Source organism: Hermetia illucens, chromosome 4 (genome assembly GCF_905115235.1).
Source record: "Hermetia illucens chromosome 4, iHerIll2.2.curated.20191125, whole genome shotgun sequence".
NCBI lineage: Eukaryota > Metazoa > Arthropoda > Insecta > Diptera > Stratiomyidae > Hermetia > Hermetia illucens.
The window spans coordinates 70,334,137-70,353,061 of NC_051852.1; the positions used below are offsets into that span (position 1 = coordinate 70,334,137).

General features: G+C 39.5%; 1 protein-coding gene across 1 annotated transcript in view; it reads left to right on the forward strand.

Annotated features, from left to right (window-relative positions):
* Window positions 1-255: 255 nt before the first annotated feature.
* The window catches only part of LOC119655191, a 64,534-nt gene continuing 45,864 nt past the window's right edge, over window positions 256-18,925 (forward strand). The window contains exon 1 of the mRNA XM_038060959.1: window positions 256-957. Coding sequence (XP_037916887.1) covers window positions 861-957 — 97 coding nt within the window. The 5' untranslated portion in view covers window positions 256-860. The remainder of the gene's footprint in view (window positions 958-18,925) is intronic.

An 18,925-nucleotide genomic window follows, 5' to 3' on the forward strand; every position in this document is an offset into this window, starting at 1 on the left:
TCTTATACAAAATGAGGAAAGCTACTAAATTTGTTATCTTTGATAACAAAAAGGCAACACTGGTTCGACTGCTCTATCTCAGGGCAGTGTAGACACGCAAGCACTACGGCCCAAGAATCTATCATCAAGCCACAGTGCATCTAATAAATGTACTGTGCAGCAGTCGACCGCCGCCGGGGCTGCGGGTGGCGCCTGTCTGCTCTCTGTGTGAGAGCATGGCTAATAGATGTTCTGGGTTCCGTATCTTCAGTTTATGTGTGTGTTTGGTGCGATCGCCGGTGAACCCAGCAAACCAGTTTTCTGTGTGCTGCCGCCATGATGAAGTTGTTGTTTTATGGTGATCGAATACAAAGAATGCTAAGAAAATTACTACTTCGGCTGAAACGAAACGCGACGCGGCGGAAATTACAGCTGTCATACTCCGGAATGGCAAGCCTTAGGGCTGATCTGTGGTCGGCCGACGCTTGGCGCTAGCGTGATTGCGCCCGGATCGGCGAGCAGTATCGTTGCAGAAGCTGTTTGGGTTGCAGTTGGTTGGTGTGGTTTTCGGGAAAGTAGTAAGTCTGACGGCGTGCGATAGCAACTTTTCCAGTGCAGTGTAGACGCGGGGATGGGGTTTGCGGACTTTAATGCGAAGTGAAAAGTGAAGCCATGGAAAAGTGAGTTCAGCAAATGCAAATTTCGGTCCGAAGCGGGTGCTGTGAGACTCTTCGCGTGAAAAAGCTGTGCAGGCCGTGAATTGCAGATATCGCCCAACAACCGTGGAATGTCGTGAATCTGTTGAAACAGTCGGAGTCGTTGCTTCGTTTTGGCCTTCGGGCGCATGATTCGCGGGTTCGTATTGCGCGACATTTCATGAAATGAAAGCACTAATTATGGCTTTGTGCTGGATGCTGTCGTCCCAAGCTATGAGCTCCGTAGTAGGAACGAAGCGGGACGACGGTAGCAGACCGCACGGTAAGTGCTTGATGTACACCAAACATGTTTATTTCATGTAGTCAGTAATCCAGCCTCGCATACCGCTCGTCGAACACAGACGTGGTTGGTGCATATCACACACACCAACCGAAAGCGCCGCTGGCGCCAGTCGGGTGCCGGGAAAAGCGGCATAGCGCCACTCAGCCAAGTCAGCAGTAGAAGAGCAGTTGGCTTTCAGTTTGACTGTAATGTAGCATTTCCCAATGACCGACACCAAAGGAGCTCCAGAGATTTCTTGTATACGGTTTTAATATGTACATACACTTCGCCATAGAATTAGAAGCCATGGTTTGTGGCTTTGCCTATCTGCGGAAACTAAGACACTGATTGGCGGATCGAAATCGATGCTTCAATATCAATATGGAAATTCACCTGTGCCGAGTCTAATGCAGTTAATGGAGTTGCGTTCCGTTCTACTAATTAACCGATTTAGTAGAGGTTCAAATGCATATTTGTTATTAATTATTTAGAAGAGATGTTCTCGGAATGCCCGGAATCTTTTGTGCATTATCGAGGGTTGCACTAGCATATTTTCCAGGTAAAATAAAAATTTCGTGGTTATCTTGGACTTGGACAAATGTTCTCCGCTACGGTCACTCGATATACACAGGGTAGCGACTCAATAAACAAGTAACTACTGGTCTTTCTGGCTCTACTGTTGATTTTGCAAGGTGTTAGCACATTGTGACGATTTTTAAAACTCTAATTCTTTCTCCATATGTCGAAAGTATAATGTACGTCAAAATATCGAATTAAAATTCAAAATATTTCTAAAGTTATAGCGCAAAGAATGGGGCGCCCCCGCGGTATAGAAATGGAAATTAGGCTATATATCCTCGAACTATATTGTTGTCGTCAGCTGACTAGCCAAGACCTAGTCAGCTTATGGAAAACTATGTATTATTAGAAAATAAGAAATGGGCACAGTACACGAGAAATAATTTTGAAACATATTATTCTTAAGTTTTGTTACGTAAAAGTGTTCTCAAAATGTTAAACGCGTTTTTCTCCAAACTACTTTTTCAAATTTGGTTTGTAGCCTTGAACTTTTTAGGTACCCTCAGTGTGAAACGGAAAGATTACTTTTTCGATTTAGGAGGACTCTATTGTATTTATTTGGAGTTGCTCCCTTTCTCAGTACTTAGAATCTATGTAGATAACAATCCGCACAGATTGCAATTACTGAAGAACGGAGTAATTGGCTCCCGAAATACCGACATATGTAAATAAGTACAATAGGGTTGTCCCTAATTAAAGAAACAATCTTTTGCTTCACGTTTTCAAAGTTTCGGGGAAGCAATCTCGGAAAACTACTTAGGGAGGGAAACTACATAAGATTCGATGTTTTTTATTGCATAGATCGTTAAGTTAGCTATCCTAGAATACACTGCAAAAATTTCAAAGCGAAAATCGCGTTCATTTAGATTTTATTAGGCTAGAACCGAGCAGTTATCCGGTACAGGCTTGGTCGCCCAGGAGGTAGTCACTTTATGCTTTTACGTAATCTTGTAGCGCTATGTAAATAGCGTATTTATAATTATTTGGCGTCAGTCCATTCTACGATTTGTATTTACTGTATTGTATTGAAGAATGTCTTCATATCCCAAAGGCGTTTTTACAGACAATTTTTTTTTCAATCGATTTTTCTCAACGTTTCTTACATCTTTATAATTTGGAGGTAGGCTTCTTTATAAAATATGAACCAATAATAATCGTTGGCGCAACAATCTATGTTGGATCAGGGCCTTGAAGTGTGTTAGAGCACTTCATTCAAGACCGTAACGGTACACTAGGAGGCAATGTGGTCAGCATTGAGCTCGCCCGAGATTATTACCCTGATTTGGCTCAGGTACTCATTCACAGCTGAGTCGACTGGTATCCGACGTCAAATCACGATACAAATTCCACTGCCACCAGTGAGATTTGAACCGCGACCTTCCGTACGACAGCCTTGCGCTCTAACATATGAACTAATATATGAACCAACATTTGGAAAAATATCGTATTTTTCAGGTTGTTTTTTGCATTATTTGGGAAAAAAATGGAAATAAAAATTTCTTCAGCTGCAATATTTTCGATTTTTTTTACCCGTATTGAGGTTTATATTCTCTTTCTTTATATTCTCTTCTTCTGTTATTTACGTAAAGTTAGAAGGTTTTTAACTTTACATTAATATTGAAGTCACTAGAAACCTCGCAGTTGGAGAACTCTAGTTAATTTTAATTGAATTCCAAATAGTTTTTCCAGCCAAATACTCCCAAAAATATTTAAAAATAGTTCTTCTAATCGCTCCATCTTAGGCAGGGTCTGCCTCGTCTTCTTTTTCTACCATAGATATTGCCCTTATAGACTTTCCGGGTAGGATCATCTTCATCCATATGGATTAAATGACCCGCCCACCGTAACATATTGAGCCAGATTTTATCCACAACCGGACGGTCGTGGTATCGCTCATAGATTTTGTCAATGTGTAGGCTACGGAATCGTCCATCCTCATGTAGGGGGCCAAACAGATAATAACGGAGAAATTCAAGGAAGCCAAACCCAGAAATGTGATTCTGATACCAGATGATGGGTGTGACGAATGACAGCGAGCGAGCGACCACCCGGGAGCGGCATTTGCCGCATTAGGTGAGAAGATAATGGAGCTCTGTAAGTTCATAAAGGATAGGAAGAATATTAGGGCTATGATCAAAGGTATCAGAATGGCGTAAGGCAGGGCCCAGGAGGAGAAAGGAGCATGTAAATCAGGCAAGAAAATCACCCAGGCGACACAGGTGACACCTCCTCAACAATGGTTACTCGGCGAGAACGCTGGAAAAAGAAACCGCGAGGGGATGGGCGAAATACCTGGACCCCAACAGATCTCCAAAAGGATGAAACGCCCTTCTCCAAGGGAACCGGAGCAGGCATTGAAAACAGCCAAATAGGTCAAAAAAAGGCGGTAGTTGTGGTGCCTGCATACGAGGCAGAGCGTGAAGTGCGAGGCACGGAGGCATATAGCAAGGTTGTCTCGAAGAAGAAGAAGGAGAGGAGGAGGATACAACCAGAAGTGATCGTCATTTCCAAAAAGGGGAAGCAACTTGTGCTGACCCCCTTAAGCAAGTTAAGTGTCAACCGAATTAGACGGTCACAGAAGGGAGGCCTCGTGTTGGAGCTAAAGAAGTCGAATGATAAAACAGCGGAGAAATTTCTTCGTCAGGTGGAAAAATCCTTTGGCCAGCAGGGTGAAGTAAGGGCCAGACGGCAGGAGAAAACTATCGAGTGCAAGGACATCGATGATCAAAGCGATTCGATATCCCTAAAAGCTGTCTGGCGTCCTGACCTACGCCACCGCTCCATCTTAGGCAGGGTCTTCCTCGTCTTTTTTTTTCTACCATAGATATTGCCCTTATAGACTTTCCGGGCTGGACCATCCTCATCCATACGGATTAAGTGAGGCCAAGAGTTCGCAATTCTTCTTGCTAAGAACCCAAGTCTCCGAGGAATACATGAGGACTGGCAAGATCATTGTTGTACAGTAAGAGCTTTGACCCTATGGTGAGACGTTTCGAGCGAAACAGTTTTTGTAAGTTGAAATATGCCCGTGCGCGGATTTCATCATTGTAGCTGTTATCGGTTGTGATTTTCGACCCTAGATAGGAGAAATGATCAACGGTCTCAAAGTTGTAGTCTCCTATCTTTATTCTTCCCGTTTGACCAGTGCGGTTTGATGTTGTTGGTTGGTTGGATTTCGGTGCTGACGTTGCCACCATATATTTTGTCTTGCCTTCATTAATGTGCAGCCCAAGATCTCGCGCCGCCTGCTCGATCTGGATGAAGGCAGTTTGTACGTCTCGGGTCGTTCTTCCCAAGATGTCAATATCGTCAGCATAGGCCAGTAGTTGGGTGGATCAACGATCACTTTCTCGAGGGCCAGGTTAAAAAAGACGCATCCCTTTATCGTAGACCGTTGTTGATGTCGAATGGTCTTCAGAGTGATCTTGCTGCTTTTATCTGGCCTCGCACATCGGTCAGGGTCAGCCTAGTCAGTCTTATTAATTTCGTCGAGATACCCAATTCTCTCATGGCCGTGTGGAGTATGTATTATAATTGAAAATTTTTGTTAGTAGTATATCAAAGTGTTTTTTTTCTTATTAAATTTACTGCACATGCTACGGGTTATTTATTAATGGAGCCAACGTCCACTCATATTTTTACGAGAGAAATACAAAGAACCGTTCACACCTGAAGCGCCGAGCTTCTGATGTCCGGCTTGTTTTCTTTTAGGTGCGTACTGGTTACCTAAACATTTCTTCACACTTCTGCACTTTTTCGATTTTCACGAGTCGGTGGCAGTGTGAGCCCTAATGCCTCACGTCCTGTACGTCTTGATAAACTCGGACAATTCAACTATTTTCGCTGCAAGCAGTATGAATGGTAGTCCTCCTGGATCAGAGCTCTGCTCTTTATTAGTCTTGCCGATTTTTTTTAAACTCCACAATACAAGCTGTGGTGTGGCATGTGTTGAGAATGAGGGAAAGCAATATTTCTTTAATTTTTAGAGTTAACTGACGTTAACTGCTTTGTACCCTAGTGACCATAAAAGCGGACGTTAACTTACCAAAACAATAAGATGTATATACAAATAAATATTGACATGTGTACTTACATATGAAGAATACATAAATTCGTAAATAAATAAATAAACAAAAGAGTTTTAGTTTGGTAACTGGCTTCTATTAACATTATTTAAAAAACATATGTACGCATCTAAATTCATGTAACGCATCGTGGCGCGGTGCCACTTTACTCCAAGCACGAAACCATTCATATGTACACACATGTCCATCTTATTGAACACTACCCGTAAACTTCATTAGCACATGCATACACATGCTAGCCTGCAGTAATTAATCCTGATATTCAAACAACTAAAAAAAACAAAAACGGAAATGTCCCGATGGAATCCAGCGTTCATATAAGTTCACTTCATATACATGTCTTAGAGTCCAATAGATTTACGTGAAATGCAAAATATTGGCCTTTAATAACTTTATTAATAATAGTTGGATTGCCTTCAAGTATTATGTTCTATATTATCCTTATCGAATTATGTTATATATTATCGTCGACACTGATGCCATATTTTGTGTTTCTAAGACGAACTTAAGGGGAATTTTCAGGTAAATTTCCAACAAAAAAAAATTTATATCCTATTATTGACTTTATTTGTGCAGATATCGGAACGGGCTGTATTTTGGGGCGTAGATTTCCTTTAGATGCCTCATTGTAAATTTTTTCAGATTTTTCGGGTGGATAGGTTTTGGGGCAATACATTTTGAGCGATCATCTAATATTAAAAATAAAGACTTTTTGAAGCCTTTAAACTCGAGACAAAATGGCGCCATTTACTATATATAAAAAGATTCACATACCACACGTTCTCATGAAATTTCGCGACAATCGGTTCAGTCGGTAAATCGTGTGTGACAAACAAACATCGAATCGACTTTGTTACACAAAAATTTTTTTAAAAATGATTTAAATCACCGAATCTTCCTATTATTTGCGGAAGAAAATAGCAGACATTGCTCACAAAAAAAATTGTTTCAATGTCGGAGTTGTTACATCAATCCGCAATATACCTTTCGTTGATTCATTATAGGCACGACTTTTAATTTAAAAACTACATAATCGTCATATGCGACCACTTGCAAATTTACAACGTACAACAAATATTATTCAATGACTTACAAATCACACTCGCAAATCAAATTGAAAATTTAAACATTTTATTCGATTGAAACTTGAGCATTCATTGTTCATTCCACATACACCACACGATTCATCCACAACCAATTCTGCTGCTCTGACAGCAGATCTGAAAACACCTTCACAAAATGCAGTTCATTCCATTGGCCCCATACAATTTATGGATTGGCAATGGACACTCGACAACAAAAAGGATTTTTCAATGGTCCGTCATATGATATTGGGTTGGGGAAAAAGAAATGTCGTATTTGTGATCTAAATTTGACCGTTTATTTAACATACTTAGAATTATTCGATTTAAGGCAGATATGCGTCGTTTTGTTCGCAAACTTGTTGCCATTTAAAAGGTAACTTCATTATCCCCCCTATAAAACCCCCCCTCCTTATTTGCAAAAAAACTCAGACAGCCAATTTTCGCAAGCCTCTTTTTTTAGGCCAACTTAGTAGCACCAAGAGCGTTTTGCATGGACCGGAAGAGATGGTAATTACTTGGTGCCAGATCCGGACTGGGTGGGATAGGACATCCCATCCGAGCTCCCATTGCAACTGGCGGGTCATAAAAGATGTGTGAGGCCGAGCGTTCTCCTGGTGGAACGCAACACCATTCCTATTGACCAATTCTGGCCGCTTCTGGTCAATCGCCTGTTTCAAATGGCCGAGTTGCTCACAGTAGAGGACTGAATTGAAAGTCTGGCCATAGTTGAGCAGCTCATAGTGGATGATTCCCTTCCAATACCACCAAACACACAGCAGAACCTTCCTGGCGGCCAATTCGGCCTTGGCGCGCTTCGACCACGATCTTTTTCGCTTGAGATGCGTGATGTGCGTGATCCACTTTTCATCACCAGTCACCATCCGTTTCAAAAATGGGTCGAATTCGTTCCGTTTCAGTTGTGCATCGCAGGCATTGATTCGATCCAAGAGATTTTTTGCGTCAACTGGTGTGGCACCCAAACATCCAGCTTTTTTTGGAATCCAATGGCTCCAAACGGTTTTATGGTCTATACCCAGTTCCTGGCCAATCGAGCGAGTTCTCACATGCTGGCCTACTTGGATAATTTCGACGATTTTATCGGTTTCTACGACGATTGGCCTACCCGTACGGGGTGTATCTTCGACATCCACTGCACCAGGACGATATCGATCGTGCTGTGCGGATCGATACAGTATCGGGCCCATAAACTTCACAAATTTTTCGACCGCGTTCGTTGCGCTTTTACCTCTCAGGTAGTAAAAACGTAAAATATGACGAATTTCTTGCTTGGTGGACTCCATCTTTGACGCGCTACGTACGTTTCAGTCTCAAGTTAACTGAAACGTACGATTACAACACTGTCAAAGAGATATTTGTAGCACAGATTGTCGTCTTCAATTCGCCGTATAGTATGACCCGATGCGATGAGTACAACACAAGATATGTTATAGTGTCGCCATCTTTTGACAAAATACGACATTTCTTTTTCCCCAACCCAATACAAGCAGATTTTAATATGCTTTTCAAGGAATGTGTGTCATGGAGAGGGCATTTTCAGCGGCTTTTCTGCTCTAGTTCTGTCAAATCGTTATTAAGAAGCAATATTTTGAGCCGTGTTATGATTTTTACAGTAGTTTCCTCTGTTCCTGTAATTTCTCTAATGAAGTAAGGCGAGCAATGCTTGCTCTGTTTCCAATGACGCCACGCCGCTGCATTCAAGGCATTTAGTAAGGTCCTCCTACTTTAATAAACTTTGTCTTTTGAAGTCTTTGCATCCAAGGCGGTGTGAGGGTATTCTTGGTAAACTCGTACTTCGTTTGAGCACCCCCTTTCCTAAATTACTTGATTCATTAGATGAAATGGTGACAATGTTATCCATCATTGCGTTCGAGAGATATCGTCGAATATAGCTATTAGTGCTTAACACCGTAATTTTCACCGGTGGTTGTAAATTGAGGGGAACAATGGCTTCAAAATTGCAGATACATATGCCTAATTTCCGAAACTGCCCAACCGGAAAAGCTTGGAAAAGTCATGAGTCCCTTATCTAGGCCCCGAAAAGCCCCGCAGCCTGCTTGAAAATTAGTCATCCTCATGTTCAACCTAAAATTATAAATAGTTATATAACGCACGATACTGAAAAGTTTGCTGGAAATCCTATTTTTATCAAGGTTATAATAGGCGAAAAATGTGTAATTTCAATTCGTGAAATTGGCGAGTCACGATAGGTACGACTAGAAATATTTTGTGATGGGCAAAGAAATTTGTTTTTTATGTCTGTTTTTTAGGCATACAAAATCGATTGCTCTCCGACCCACTTGATAGCCATTAACATAAGAACAAAATGTTACCTAAGATTATAATTCCTGCAAGAGTACGTTGAATGGAGTGTCAAAGGCAGTACCGTCGCATCTATTTTTTCTCGTGATACAGTTGGCCCAATGTGTAAGTTGTGGGTCTGAGGACTGCAGCCAAACACTGTAGTTTATTATCAGAATCTATTCTACTTGTCCGGATAGCTGAGTGGTTAGAGCACAAAGCTATCGTACGGAAGGTCGCGGTTCAAATCTCACTGGTGGCAGTGGAATTTGTATCGTGATTTGACGTCGGATACCAGTCGACTCAGCTGTGAATGAGTACCTGAGCCAAATCAGGGTAATAATTTCGGGCGAGCGCAATGCTGACCACATTGCCTCCTAGTGTACCGTTACGGTCTTGAATGAAGTGCTCTAACACACTTCAAGGCCCTGATCCAACATGGATTGTTGCGCCAACGATTATTATTATTATTATTCTACTTCATTCTCGCGATAAATTGTTCAACAATTGGATTTTTATACATGTCAATAATCTGAAGTTTTGGCTCGGATGATGAAGAGTTGGCTAGCCGACAACCATGTAAACATCCTACAAATCTCTGAAATCAAATCCCATCAGATCGCTGGAAAATCGTTAACAAAAAGATTAGGAAACACAATTTCACAAAAAAAAACTGATTTATACACAGCCAATGAGTAAGAGTGGCGCAGACTTGCAATAAATCTGATTTTTTGGCTTGTTAACTCCCTTCTTCAACACTGTCGTGCAGTTATTATTGCGAAATGAATTGCGGCACTATTGAATTTCTAATTCGTATCCTTGTTAATTTTTTCATTTTTGTTAAAGTTTTTGGTAAACAAATCGGATTTTTGAATGAAAATGGCAAGAATGAGAGTAGTTACTTTATGAAAGCTTTTTTCAAAAATTGAAATTGCACATCTTATTCTATATCAAATATGCTACAAAATTATCCTTATACCTACAAACTGAATGTAGTCATGTTGGGTATCAAATGACACGACTTGGTTAGTACTTTTCGATGTCAGTCTTAGTTTTGATATCCCTTCGAAAGGCGGGGAGTGCGGTGGTGTAATAACTTCTTTAATGGGCCTATTCTCGGAAAGTATCCAACTGAAAAATTTGAAAAAATCATCTATACGGTTTCTAGGCCTGGAAATACTCTCCATATCCATGTCTGCTCAAATTAAATTAATAATATATTGCTATGTTTGTGTGGAAATTGACTAAATCCTCCTCAAGTTTATCCTACAGTAACATAGATTATAGTATACTATTCCCAAATTTGCTCAAAATCGAAATATTACTAACAAAGATACGGTAGCTCAAAGTTGTCTTTGCCGTGTAGATTCACTGTAACTCAAAGTACTAAATATCAATATCACACTATGGTGGGTATTTTGACATGCTAAATACATATACATTACGGGCTACCTACAAATGGGATAGTTCTGCACTCAAATATACTTATATGAGAAACAAACCTGGTTTCCCGAATTGTTTATTATTTGAATGGTTACTCCGTTTTTAAGTGGTAAACAAGCCGGGAAACCGGATGCTAAACACTATAGGTAGAAGAGGTTTTGTGTTTCCCTATGCAAAGGAACGATGAGTGCATGACAGTTCCGTGCGTATCTAGTTAAAAACTTAATTGCTCTTTATTCTTTAAAAAGCCATTTACACAAATGATTTGATCTGGAGAGCATTGTATTGATAATAGTTAACATCATACGCTTCGCACTAGGAGTTCAACATTATTAGCAAGCATGACGAAGTGCATCCACAACAGAAACAAAAAAGTTGGAAAAACGGAAGCTGGACGCTTCAAGTATAAAAGGTTTTGTATTTCCCTATGTGAGAAACGGTGAATGCATGACAGTTGTGTGTCTACATAGTTAAAAATTCAATTGCCCTTTATTTTTTTAAAAAATCATTTACCAAATTACTTTGACCTGGAAAACACTGTCGCTGTGTTGATAATATCCAACCTCATACGCTTCATACTAGGAGTTCAACATTAGCAAAAATGAAGTTTACCTAGAATAGATACAAACAAGTCGGAATACCGAAAACTGGTGTTTCGGGTATAAAGGTTTTCTATTGATCTTATGTTACAAACTTTCTACGCACATTTTTGCATTCGTATTTATTCACATTTTTTTCAAACTACATATGTATATCTTCGTACATATTCCAGACGTAGATATTATGCTCGCCCTAAACAAAGAAACATTACCTTATACATGCAAGTATATAAAATGAGCGTTCACATGTTTCCGATTTACTTCGTGCGCAAAAACATACATATTTACATATACAGGACAAATATTGAATACCGCTGGTTTAATGTACAAATATATCTATCTGAATTAGGTACTACCCCAAAGCTTCATTAGCATATACTTATAAATACATTCATATGTATATCGATCTTGAGTAAATGTTATATAGATTATAAAAAAATGTAAACGAAATGTTTTCCAGCGCGATCCCATTCATATGAGCTCGTTTTGTTGTAGTATTGACGAATTGATCCTTAATGGTGACGTCATACAGATTTTAGAATGCAAGAAATTCACATAAAATATAAAATTTTCACCTTCTATAACTTCCTTCAAATTCCCAAAGTTATGCCTTATGTTATCCCTAATTTTGTACTTCAAACATGATCTTAAGGGGATTTTCCGGCAAAATTTCCAAAATATGCTAGTATGCTCTTATTAACTTTATTTGTACAGATTTTGGAACGGGATGTATTTTGAGACCTAGATTTATTTTAGATACACCACTGATTTTTTCCTGATCTTTCGGTTGGGTGGCCGGCTTTCGAGAACGAGATCTGTTGCTCTTTTTGGGGGTCATATTTTGAGCCCCCACTCTCCCACGTTTCACCCGACATCAAATATATATGGAGAACCCTGCTGGGAAGGAGTAGATTCTTCATGAATGGATTTTTAATATTTCATTCGAATGTCACTTATTCTCGTTAATGATTTGCGATGCAGTAAATTCGAAATTGATGAATTTGAACTGCTATGACTTTGAGCAATAGCCTGGTTTTCATGAAACTATGCACGATACTGTCCTCTATGCTGATGCAATTTAGTATTCCTAGGATGAAGATGGGGAGGGGGTCAGTCAATTTCTACAAGCTGGTAATGTACCATTAGTAAGGTTATATATCGGAATAGAACATATTTTGACGCCTAGATATCATATAAGTGCACCACCCGGTGTTTTTAAGATTTTTGGGATGGAATAGTTTCCGAAAATGAGCCCTGTCTCACTCAAGTGTGCACACTTTGAATTCTTGCTCTCACACTTTACAATTCACGTCACAGCTTATATCAGTCTAGGAAAGAATTAATCGAGATATTTTATGTGGTTATATTCGGTGAAAGAAAATTTTACATCCCCTTTTGCATGTATATGGAGCCCCCAGATAAACTTCACTTAAATTTTGATCGCTCATTGTAGCGTGCGATTTGATAGTTCCCATATGTCTACTAAATTTTAGTTCATTCTAATAAAGTTTTGTTTCACACAAAACCTTAAAAAGAGCTGGAGCGGAGAGAAGTAGATTCTTCATGAATTGGGTTTCAATATTTCACTCGAATGTCCCCAGCCAATTACTAAAAATTATAGTGATATACTATTATTAATTTCGGAGCCTAGGTCCTATGTAGTGGCAGCCTCTTGGCTGGGTAGTTTCTGAGAATGGGTCCGTTAAAGAAATGATCACTCTCAACACGGCACACTCTCCACCTTTCCAACAAATGTCGAAACTAAGATCGGCTTCGGAAAGTACTAAGCGAGACTTTTCATTCGATACTCCACATGATTATACAGGGTGCGGCAGCATAACTTCCTTTTTTCAAAACTCAATAAAAACTATTGTATGCATCGGAAAATATTTATTTATTTTTTATAATGTAGGTACATGTCTAAAGTTTTTATTTACATTGTTTTGAAGATCAAATCTGTTAGGTGACGTCCCCCATTCTCCATACATTGCGTAAACCGATTCTGGCGTTTGTCATGACTCTTGTTAGCATAGCAGGTGTTATGTTGGCAATTTCTTCTTGGATGTTGGTCTTCAAATCTTGTAGGGTTCTTGGACGGTTCACATAAACACGGGATTTCAAAAAACCACATAGAAAAAAATCACAAGGGGACACATCGGGAGAGCGTGCCGGCCATTCCAAATTGCCTCTAATTGAGATAAGGCGCTCTGGAAAGTGTTCCCTCAAAACAGCCATCGATGATCTTGAAGTGTGTGCTGTTGCACCGTCTTGTTGGAACCAAGTGTCCCCCAAATCCAAATTTTTTATCCGTGGGAAAAAAAAATTCTGTAGCATGTTTACATACCGGTCCGAATTCACTGTCACTGTAACCTCATTTTCCTCAAAAAACCAGGGACCAATAATTCCAGCTGAGGAAATTGCAGGCCACACTGTGACTTCAGGTGAATGCAAAGGCTTTTGATGCAATTCTCGAGGGTTGGTGTCAGCCCAGTAGCGCATGTTTTGTTTGTTAATCGACCCACACAAATGAAAATGGGCTTCATCGCTAAAAAAAATAATAGCACCCTCGGAAACGACATCAAGAATAAGTTCACACGCGTTCATCCGAGAATTGAAGTCACGTTCTGAAAGTTCCTGCACTATCGCCATCTTATAGGGATGAAAATGCAGATCATCACGAAGAATTCTTCTCACAGAACGATCGGATAGTTCAAGGGCAGATGCGTGTTTGCGCGCAGAACGCCGTGGCGATCGCAATATTGACGCTCTCACTGCTTCAACATTCTTAGGTGATCTAACTGGCCGAGGGACTCCAGTTCTTTTTGTCGCACTTGCAGTTTGTCTGAATGTAGTGATCCATGTAACAATTGATTTGCGGTCTAGGACGGGAGCCAACGGGGCTAAATTAAAGCGATTCCGAAATGCACGCTGTGTTGCAATAACCGAACATCCGCTTGAAAAGTCAACCTCAACGGCAAAGGCACGCTCCTCACTATTCCAACGCATGATGGCGACTGAACCGCGTCGGGACAAAACTTTACAGTATCCCCTCTTGAACGAGACCACTAGCGCTCCGCTATGACATCAACTAACTGAGTGGCGCGCATTTTAAAAAAGGAAGTTATGTTGCCGAACTCTGTATTTGATGAAAAAAAATGTACACCCCCTATTTGCATGTATGTGGACCCCCTTAAATTCGACGTAGAATTATGTAACTCACTGTATGCTTGAGTATTTACAGTTCCCAGCTTTCCACCAAATTTGGTGTCAACCGATACAACCGTCTCCTAGAAAAATGCCTGTAACAGACAGACGGTAAACCGATTTTAATAAGCTTTTGTTTTACACAAACCGTTAAAAAGTTTTGGGAGGAGGTTCGTTCAAATCGTGAAACACGATACCCTCGAAACTTTAAAAAAGCACAATCATTAATGACAGCCCCATGGAATATCCCAGGCCCCAAGGCATATAATGGACTCAAGCTACTATTGTGGCTTGTTGAAGAATGTGCATTTAAATTTTGGTGATAGGGTGTCGGCTTTAGACAAGACAGTCCAACCAGAAAACACAGTGTTCCACATTTCGAACTAAATACATTTTTTTTTTGCTTTGAATAATATCGCAATATTAGAGTGCGCGGCTTTAAGTCCTCTCTCCGTTTTAAACTCCATAGAAAATCGATGTGAAATTTTTTTAACCGCATTTGTGCTGGAGGACGCAAGCGTGATACTCTACCGAGCTGAAAGTTTCCATTGAAGATAAATGGGGAAAAAATTGAGACTGTGCTTCTGTAGACCCTAGCAACTTCAACGAAAAGACGTGTAATGGAATGTTTCCTAAAAAGAAGCAGAAGAACAAACTGTTCAAATAAAAGCTTTTGAATTAAACCCATTTATTTAGAAATTTTAATATTCGTTCGGCTTGTTTGTTTGTTATTATTTTTTGTTATTGTATATTATTATTTTAATGAAATGCATGCATAAATGCCAAACAAAAGTGAAATGCAATCCAATAAATCAAATTTATACTGTCCGGTATAATTATTTCGCGTACTGCACCTTTATCTAAAGAGTGTTAGTCTGCATATAAAACAATATTGAACCAAAGCAAACGGCGTTAATTTATTATCCTAAATGGGGAATCTCTTTTATTTTATAATGGAAGCAGGCTACCAATATATTTCAAATGTGCTTACATCGCAGTCTAAAATTTTACGATACCTCCAATCTTAACATTTCTGAAGAAACCAATCATTTTATTATTCTCTTTCCGAAAAGATTTGGTTGCATCACTGCATATCGAACAAAATATAAAGAAGTCGGAATACCGGAAGCTGGCGCTTCGGATATAAAGGTTTCATCTTATGTGAGAAATTTTCTACACATTTTCCCATTCGTATATAACTAAAAACCCAAAATATTGCTTCATATTTTATTTAAACTGCAAGAAATACGTACATATTTCCCTGCGACCTCCTATTCACGTGAGCTCACTTTGTTGTGGTATTGACGAATTAATATTGTATGACGAACACAAAATGTAACTGTATAACTATAACTTTGTTAATAATGGTTGAATTTGCTTCACAATCGGTTCAGCCCTTTTCGAATAAATCGATTTTAATTTGTTTGTCTCAAATTCGAAAGCATTGCAAAGCGACCAGTGCAAAATTGTCTCACTTTTACTACTCTTTCTTACGTTACGATTCTTTGTATCCTAAGAAGGTGTTATTAGATCTTGGAAATTAAACAGCATTTACCTCACTTCTTCCTACTTCATAAGTGGTATTTGTAGAATTTCAGACTTTAGGAAATAATAGTTATCTTGGTCTTCTAGTATACGGCTACTTGCCGATATCCAAATTTGCTATCATATTCTTTTTGCATGATGCATGAGATAGCATGGAATATTTGATTCATTACAAAAATTGAATATTTCATCGAACTGGGGTTGTCCATAAAATTTTACTAACCACTGTATAGCCCAAAACACCCTTTTGTCTTGGCTTTGCTTATTCGACTTTTAGGAAAATTTGAGTTGGCTTCATTGGACACCATGAACGCCGCGCAGGTTGTTTCAACAAATTTCTCCTTTGCTATCTTTATTTTAAATCTAAATATAAGAAATCTTTCGTGTTACTTGTTTACATGTTATATAGCCGAAGATTTGTAATGAGTTCTGCTAGATTTTTCTCTGTTTGAACGTTTTCCCATTTCATTGCATTTTCAAAACAGGCCTGCGAAGACTGAAACGTAAATCCTGAAGTCTTTATAAACAATATCCCATACTTGGGGCCCTAAAGTTTATTTTGTTTCAGTTTTAAAAAAGATCAGGCAGTAGATAAAAGTAATTCTATATACAAGGTTATTCATCTGTATAGTTACAAAACTAGGCGCCAGTTGACTGTTTATTTACGAAGACAAATTGGAAAAGAGACTGTTCTCCACTATTCGTTAAAGGTTTTGTTGCCATAAAAAGTTTAAAATTTACACAACCCACAACAACGTGTAGCATGTTACTCTGAGCGGCTGTCATAGCTTGACATTTTAATTTTCAGGGTAAGAAAATTTTAACATGAAAATTGATTGGAAAGTCTATTTTTTATTGTAGTGGCAGTTATGTTTGTATGTCGTTTACAATGAATGAAACTTATATCAGAGAATGTATAGCAACATACCATATGCACATTTAAAGCTTGAGTTTGTTACTTCGAATCGGAATTTCAATTACAGATTTGGGGATTTTGTAGTTCTTTTTTCCTTGGATAACTGTCACAAGACTTATTATTCTAATAAAGATGAGCGTATACAATTCTTTATGAAAAATATTTATTAAATTCAACCCTGTTTCGCCATCATCAGGGTCACTAAGAAAAGATATATTTAGTTCTATTATTTATAAGAAGAGTCAATTAGGCAAGATACTTTAATTGACCTTTAATTTTACTAAGGTTTTGTGTAAAATAAAACCTTATTAAAATCGGTTTACTATCTGTCTGTAACACGCATTCTCCTTAGAAACGGTTGTACCAATTGATACCAGTGTGGGAACTGTGAACGCACATGCATACAGTGAGGGGCATCATTCTACATGGAATTTAAGGGGGTCCCCATACATAGAAATGGGGGGGGGGGTGTACAATTTTTGTCATTGAACATAATCATGTGGTGTATAAAACGAAAAGTATCGATTAGTACTTTTCAAAGCTGGTTTCAATTCTGACATTTGATTCGCAGCACACACATACACAACCCAAATATCTGAAAAAAAATTACGAAACTGGCATTATACAGTGCCTAGGTTCCGAAATACCCTCCATACCGGTATCTTTTCAAATGAAAATAATAGTATACTACTATCATTTTTAGTAATCGACTGCAAAACCCTCCTTAAGCTCATCCTAATAAATAGCAAATTTGCAACAATATAGGCTATAATATAAAGCATAGTCCTACGAAGTTTGGTGGAAATCGCACTATTACTATCAAAGTTATAGTAGGCCAGATTTCTCGCTTCAGTGCAAATTCTAAGACTTAATATTAGTAACATGTGAAAGTGAATATTCTGATATAATATATGCATATACATTATGTGCTAGGTACTAATGGTACAATTGTCCACTCAAATGTTTTTATATAGGAAAATACACAGAACCTTTCATATCTGAAGCGTCCAGCTTTAGCTTCCCCGACTTGTTATACATATGGCGGAGCAATATCGAGCGCATTAAAAAAGAGGCGGGAAGAAAAAAAATCGCAGCAGTTTCCCAGTATGTGGGTTTGCGTGCACATCAGGCCGTGCATGCCATGGGAAGTTGCATTGAATGCTTGCATCGTTTTGTTGGCGAGAGCAGCGGTGGACCCCCATAATTTGTTTATGAACGGTGTCACTATGGGCTGCTGGTAGATATGCAGCATAGGTCCCTGATAGACACCATAACCTCTCTTCGGCCGTCAGGGAAAATTTCAAGCTGTTATAACAACAACATTCTTTCTATCATTCTTGAGGATGTTGCTGATCCCTGCGTTCCCGCACTCCAAAAATATGGCAACATGACTACCTTATGTAGTCTCTTTCAGTCGGTTAAGCATGATGTGCAACATTACATTAACACTACTGTTTCCCTAATCTTCTCAAAGGTGCGTCCTCTCCCACCCCAGAAGCTCGCTGTTGCGCGCAAAGACTTTAAATAACCACTTAAGCAGGGTATATGCAGACCTTCCAACAGCAGTGTGTTATCTCCACTATATTTGGTCCTCAAGCACAACGGCGAATGGCGATGCTATGGAGATTATAGACGCCTGAATGCTCAAATGATGATGGGAAACTATCGTGTTTTCTCGACCTTGGATCTTGCCAGGGCCTTGTAGCTCCCAAAGATATTCCAAAGATTTACACATCTTTTGGCCTCTACGAGTTCACACGGATGACTTTTTGCCTGCGCAATGAGGCGGAAAACTTCCATTCTAATCTACGAAACTTGGACTTCTGTTCCTTCTACTTGGATGACGTTCTGGTCGCTTCTACCACCGAGTCTGAGCATTTGGCTCATCTCGAGTGCATTTTCAACGCCTCCTTGAAAATGGCCTAATTCTCAACGTTGTCAAATGGGAGTTTCTCCAGCTGCAGATGAAATTTCTAGACAATTCCATTACCCCTGACGGCATTCAACCCAATCCAGTCATCCAGCGATCGCGAAGTTTCCACCGCCAAAGCCACGGCAAAAGCCCGACAAAGCGGCCCCTCGCCTTTTGGCACTCAGTCGACTCACATCGGACATTCAACATGTGTCCGGTAAAGACAACTTAGTCGCTGCGGCTTTGTCCTGCATCTTCGAGATCAATATCCCAGCCGCAGT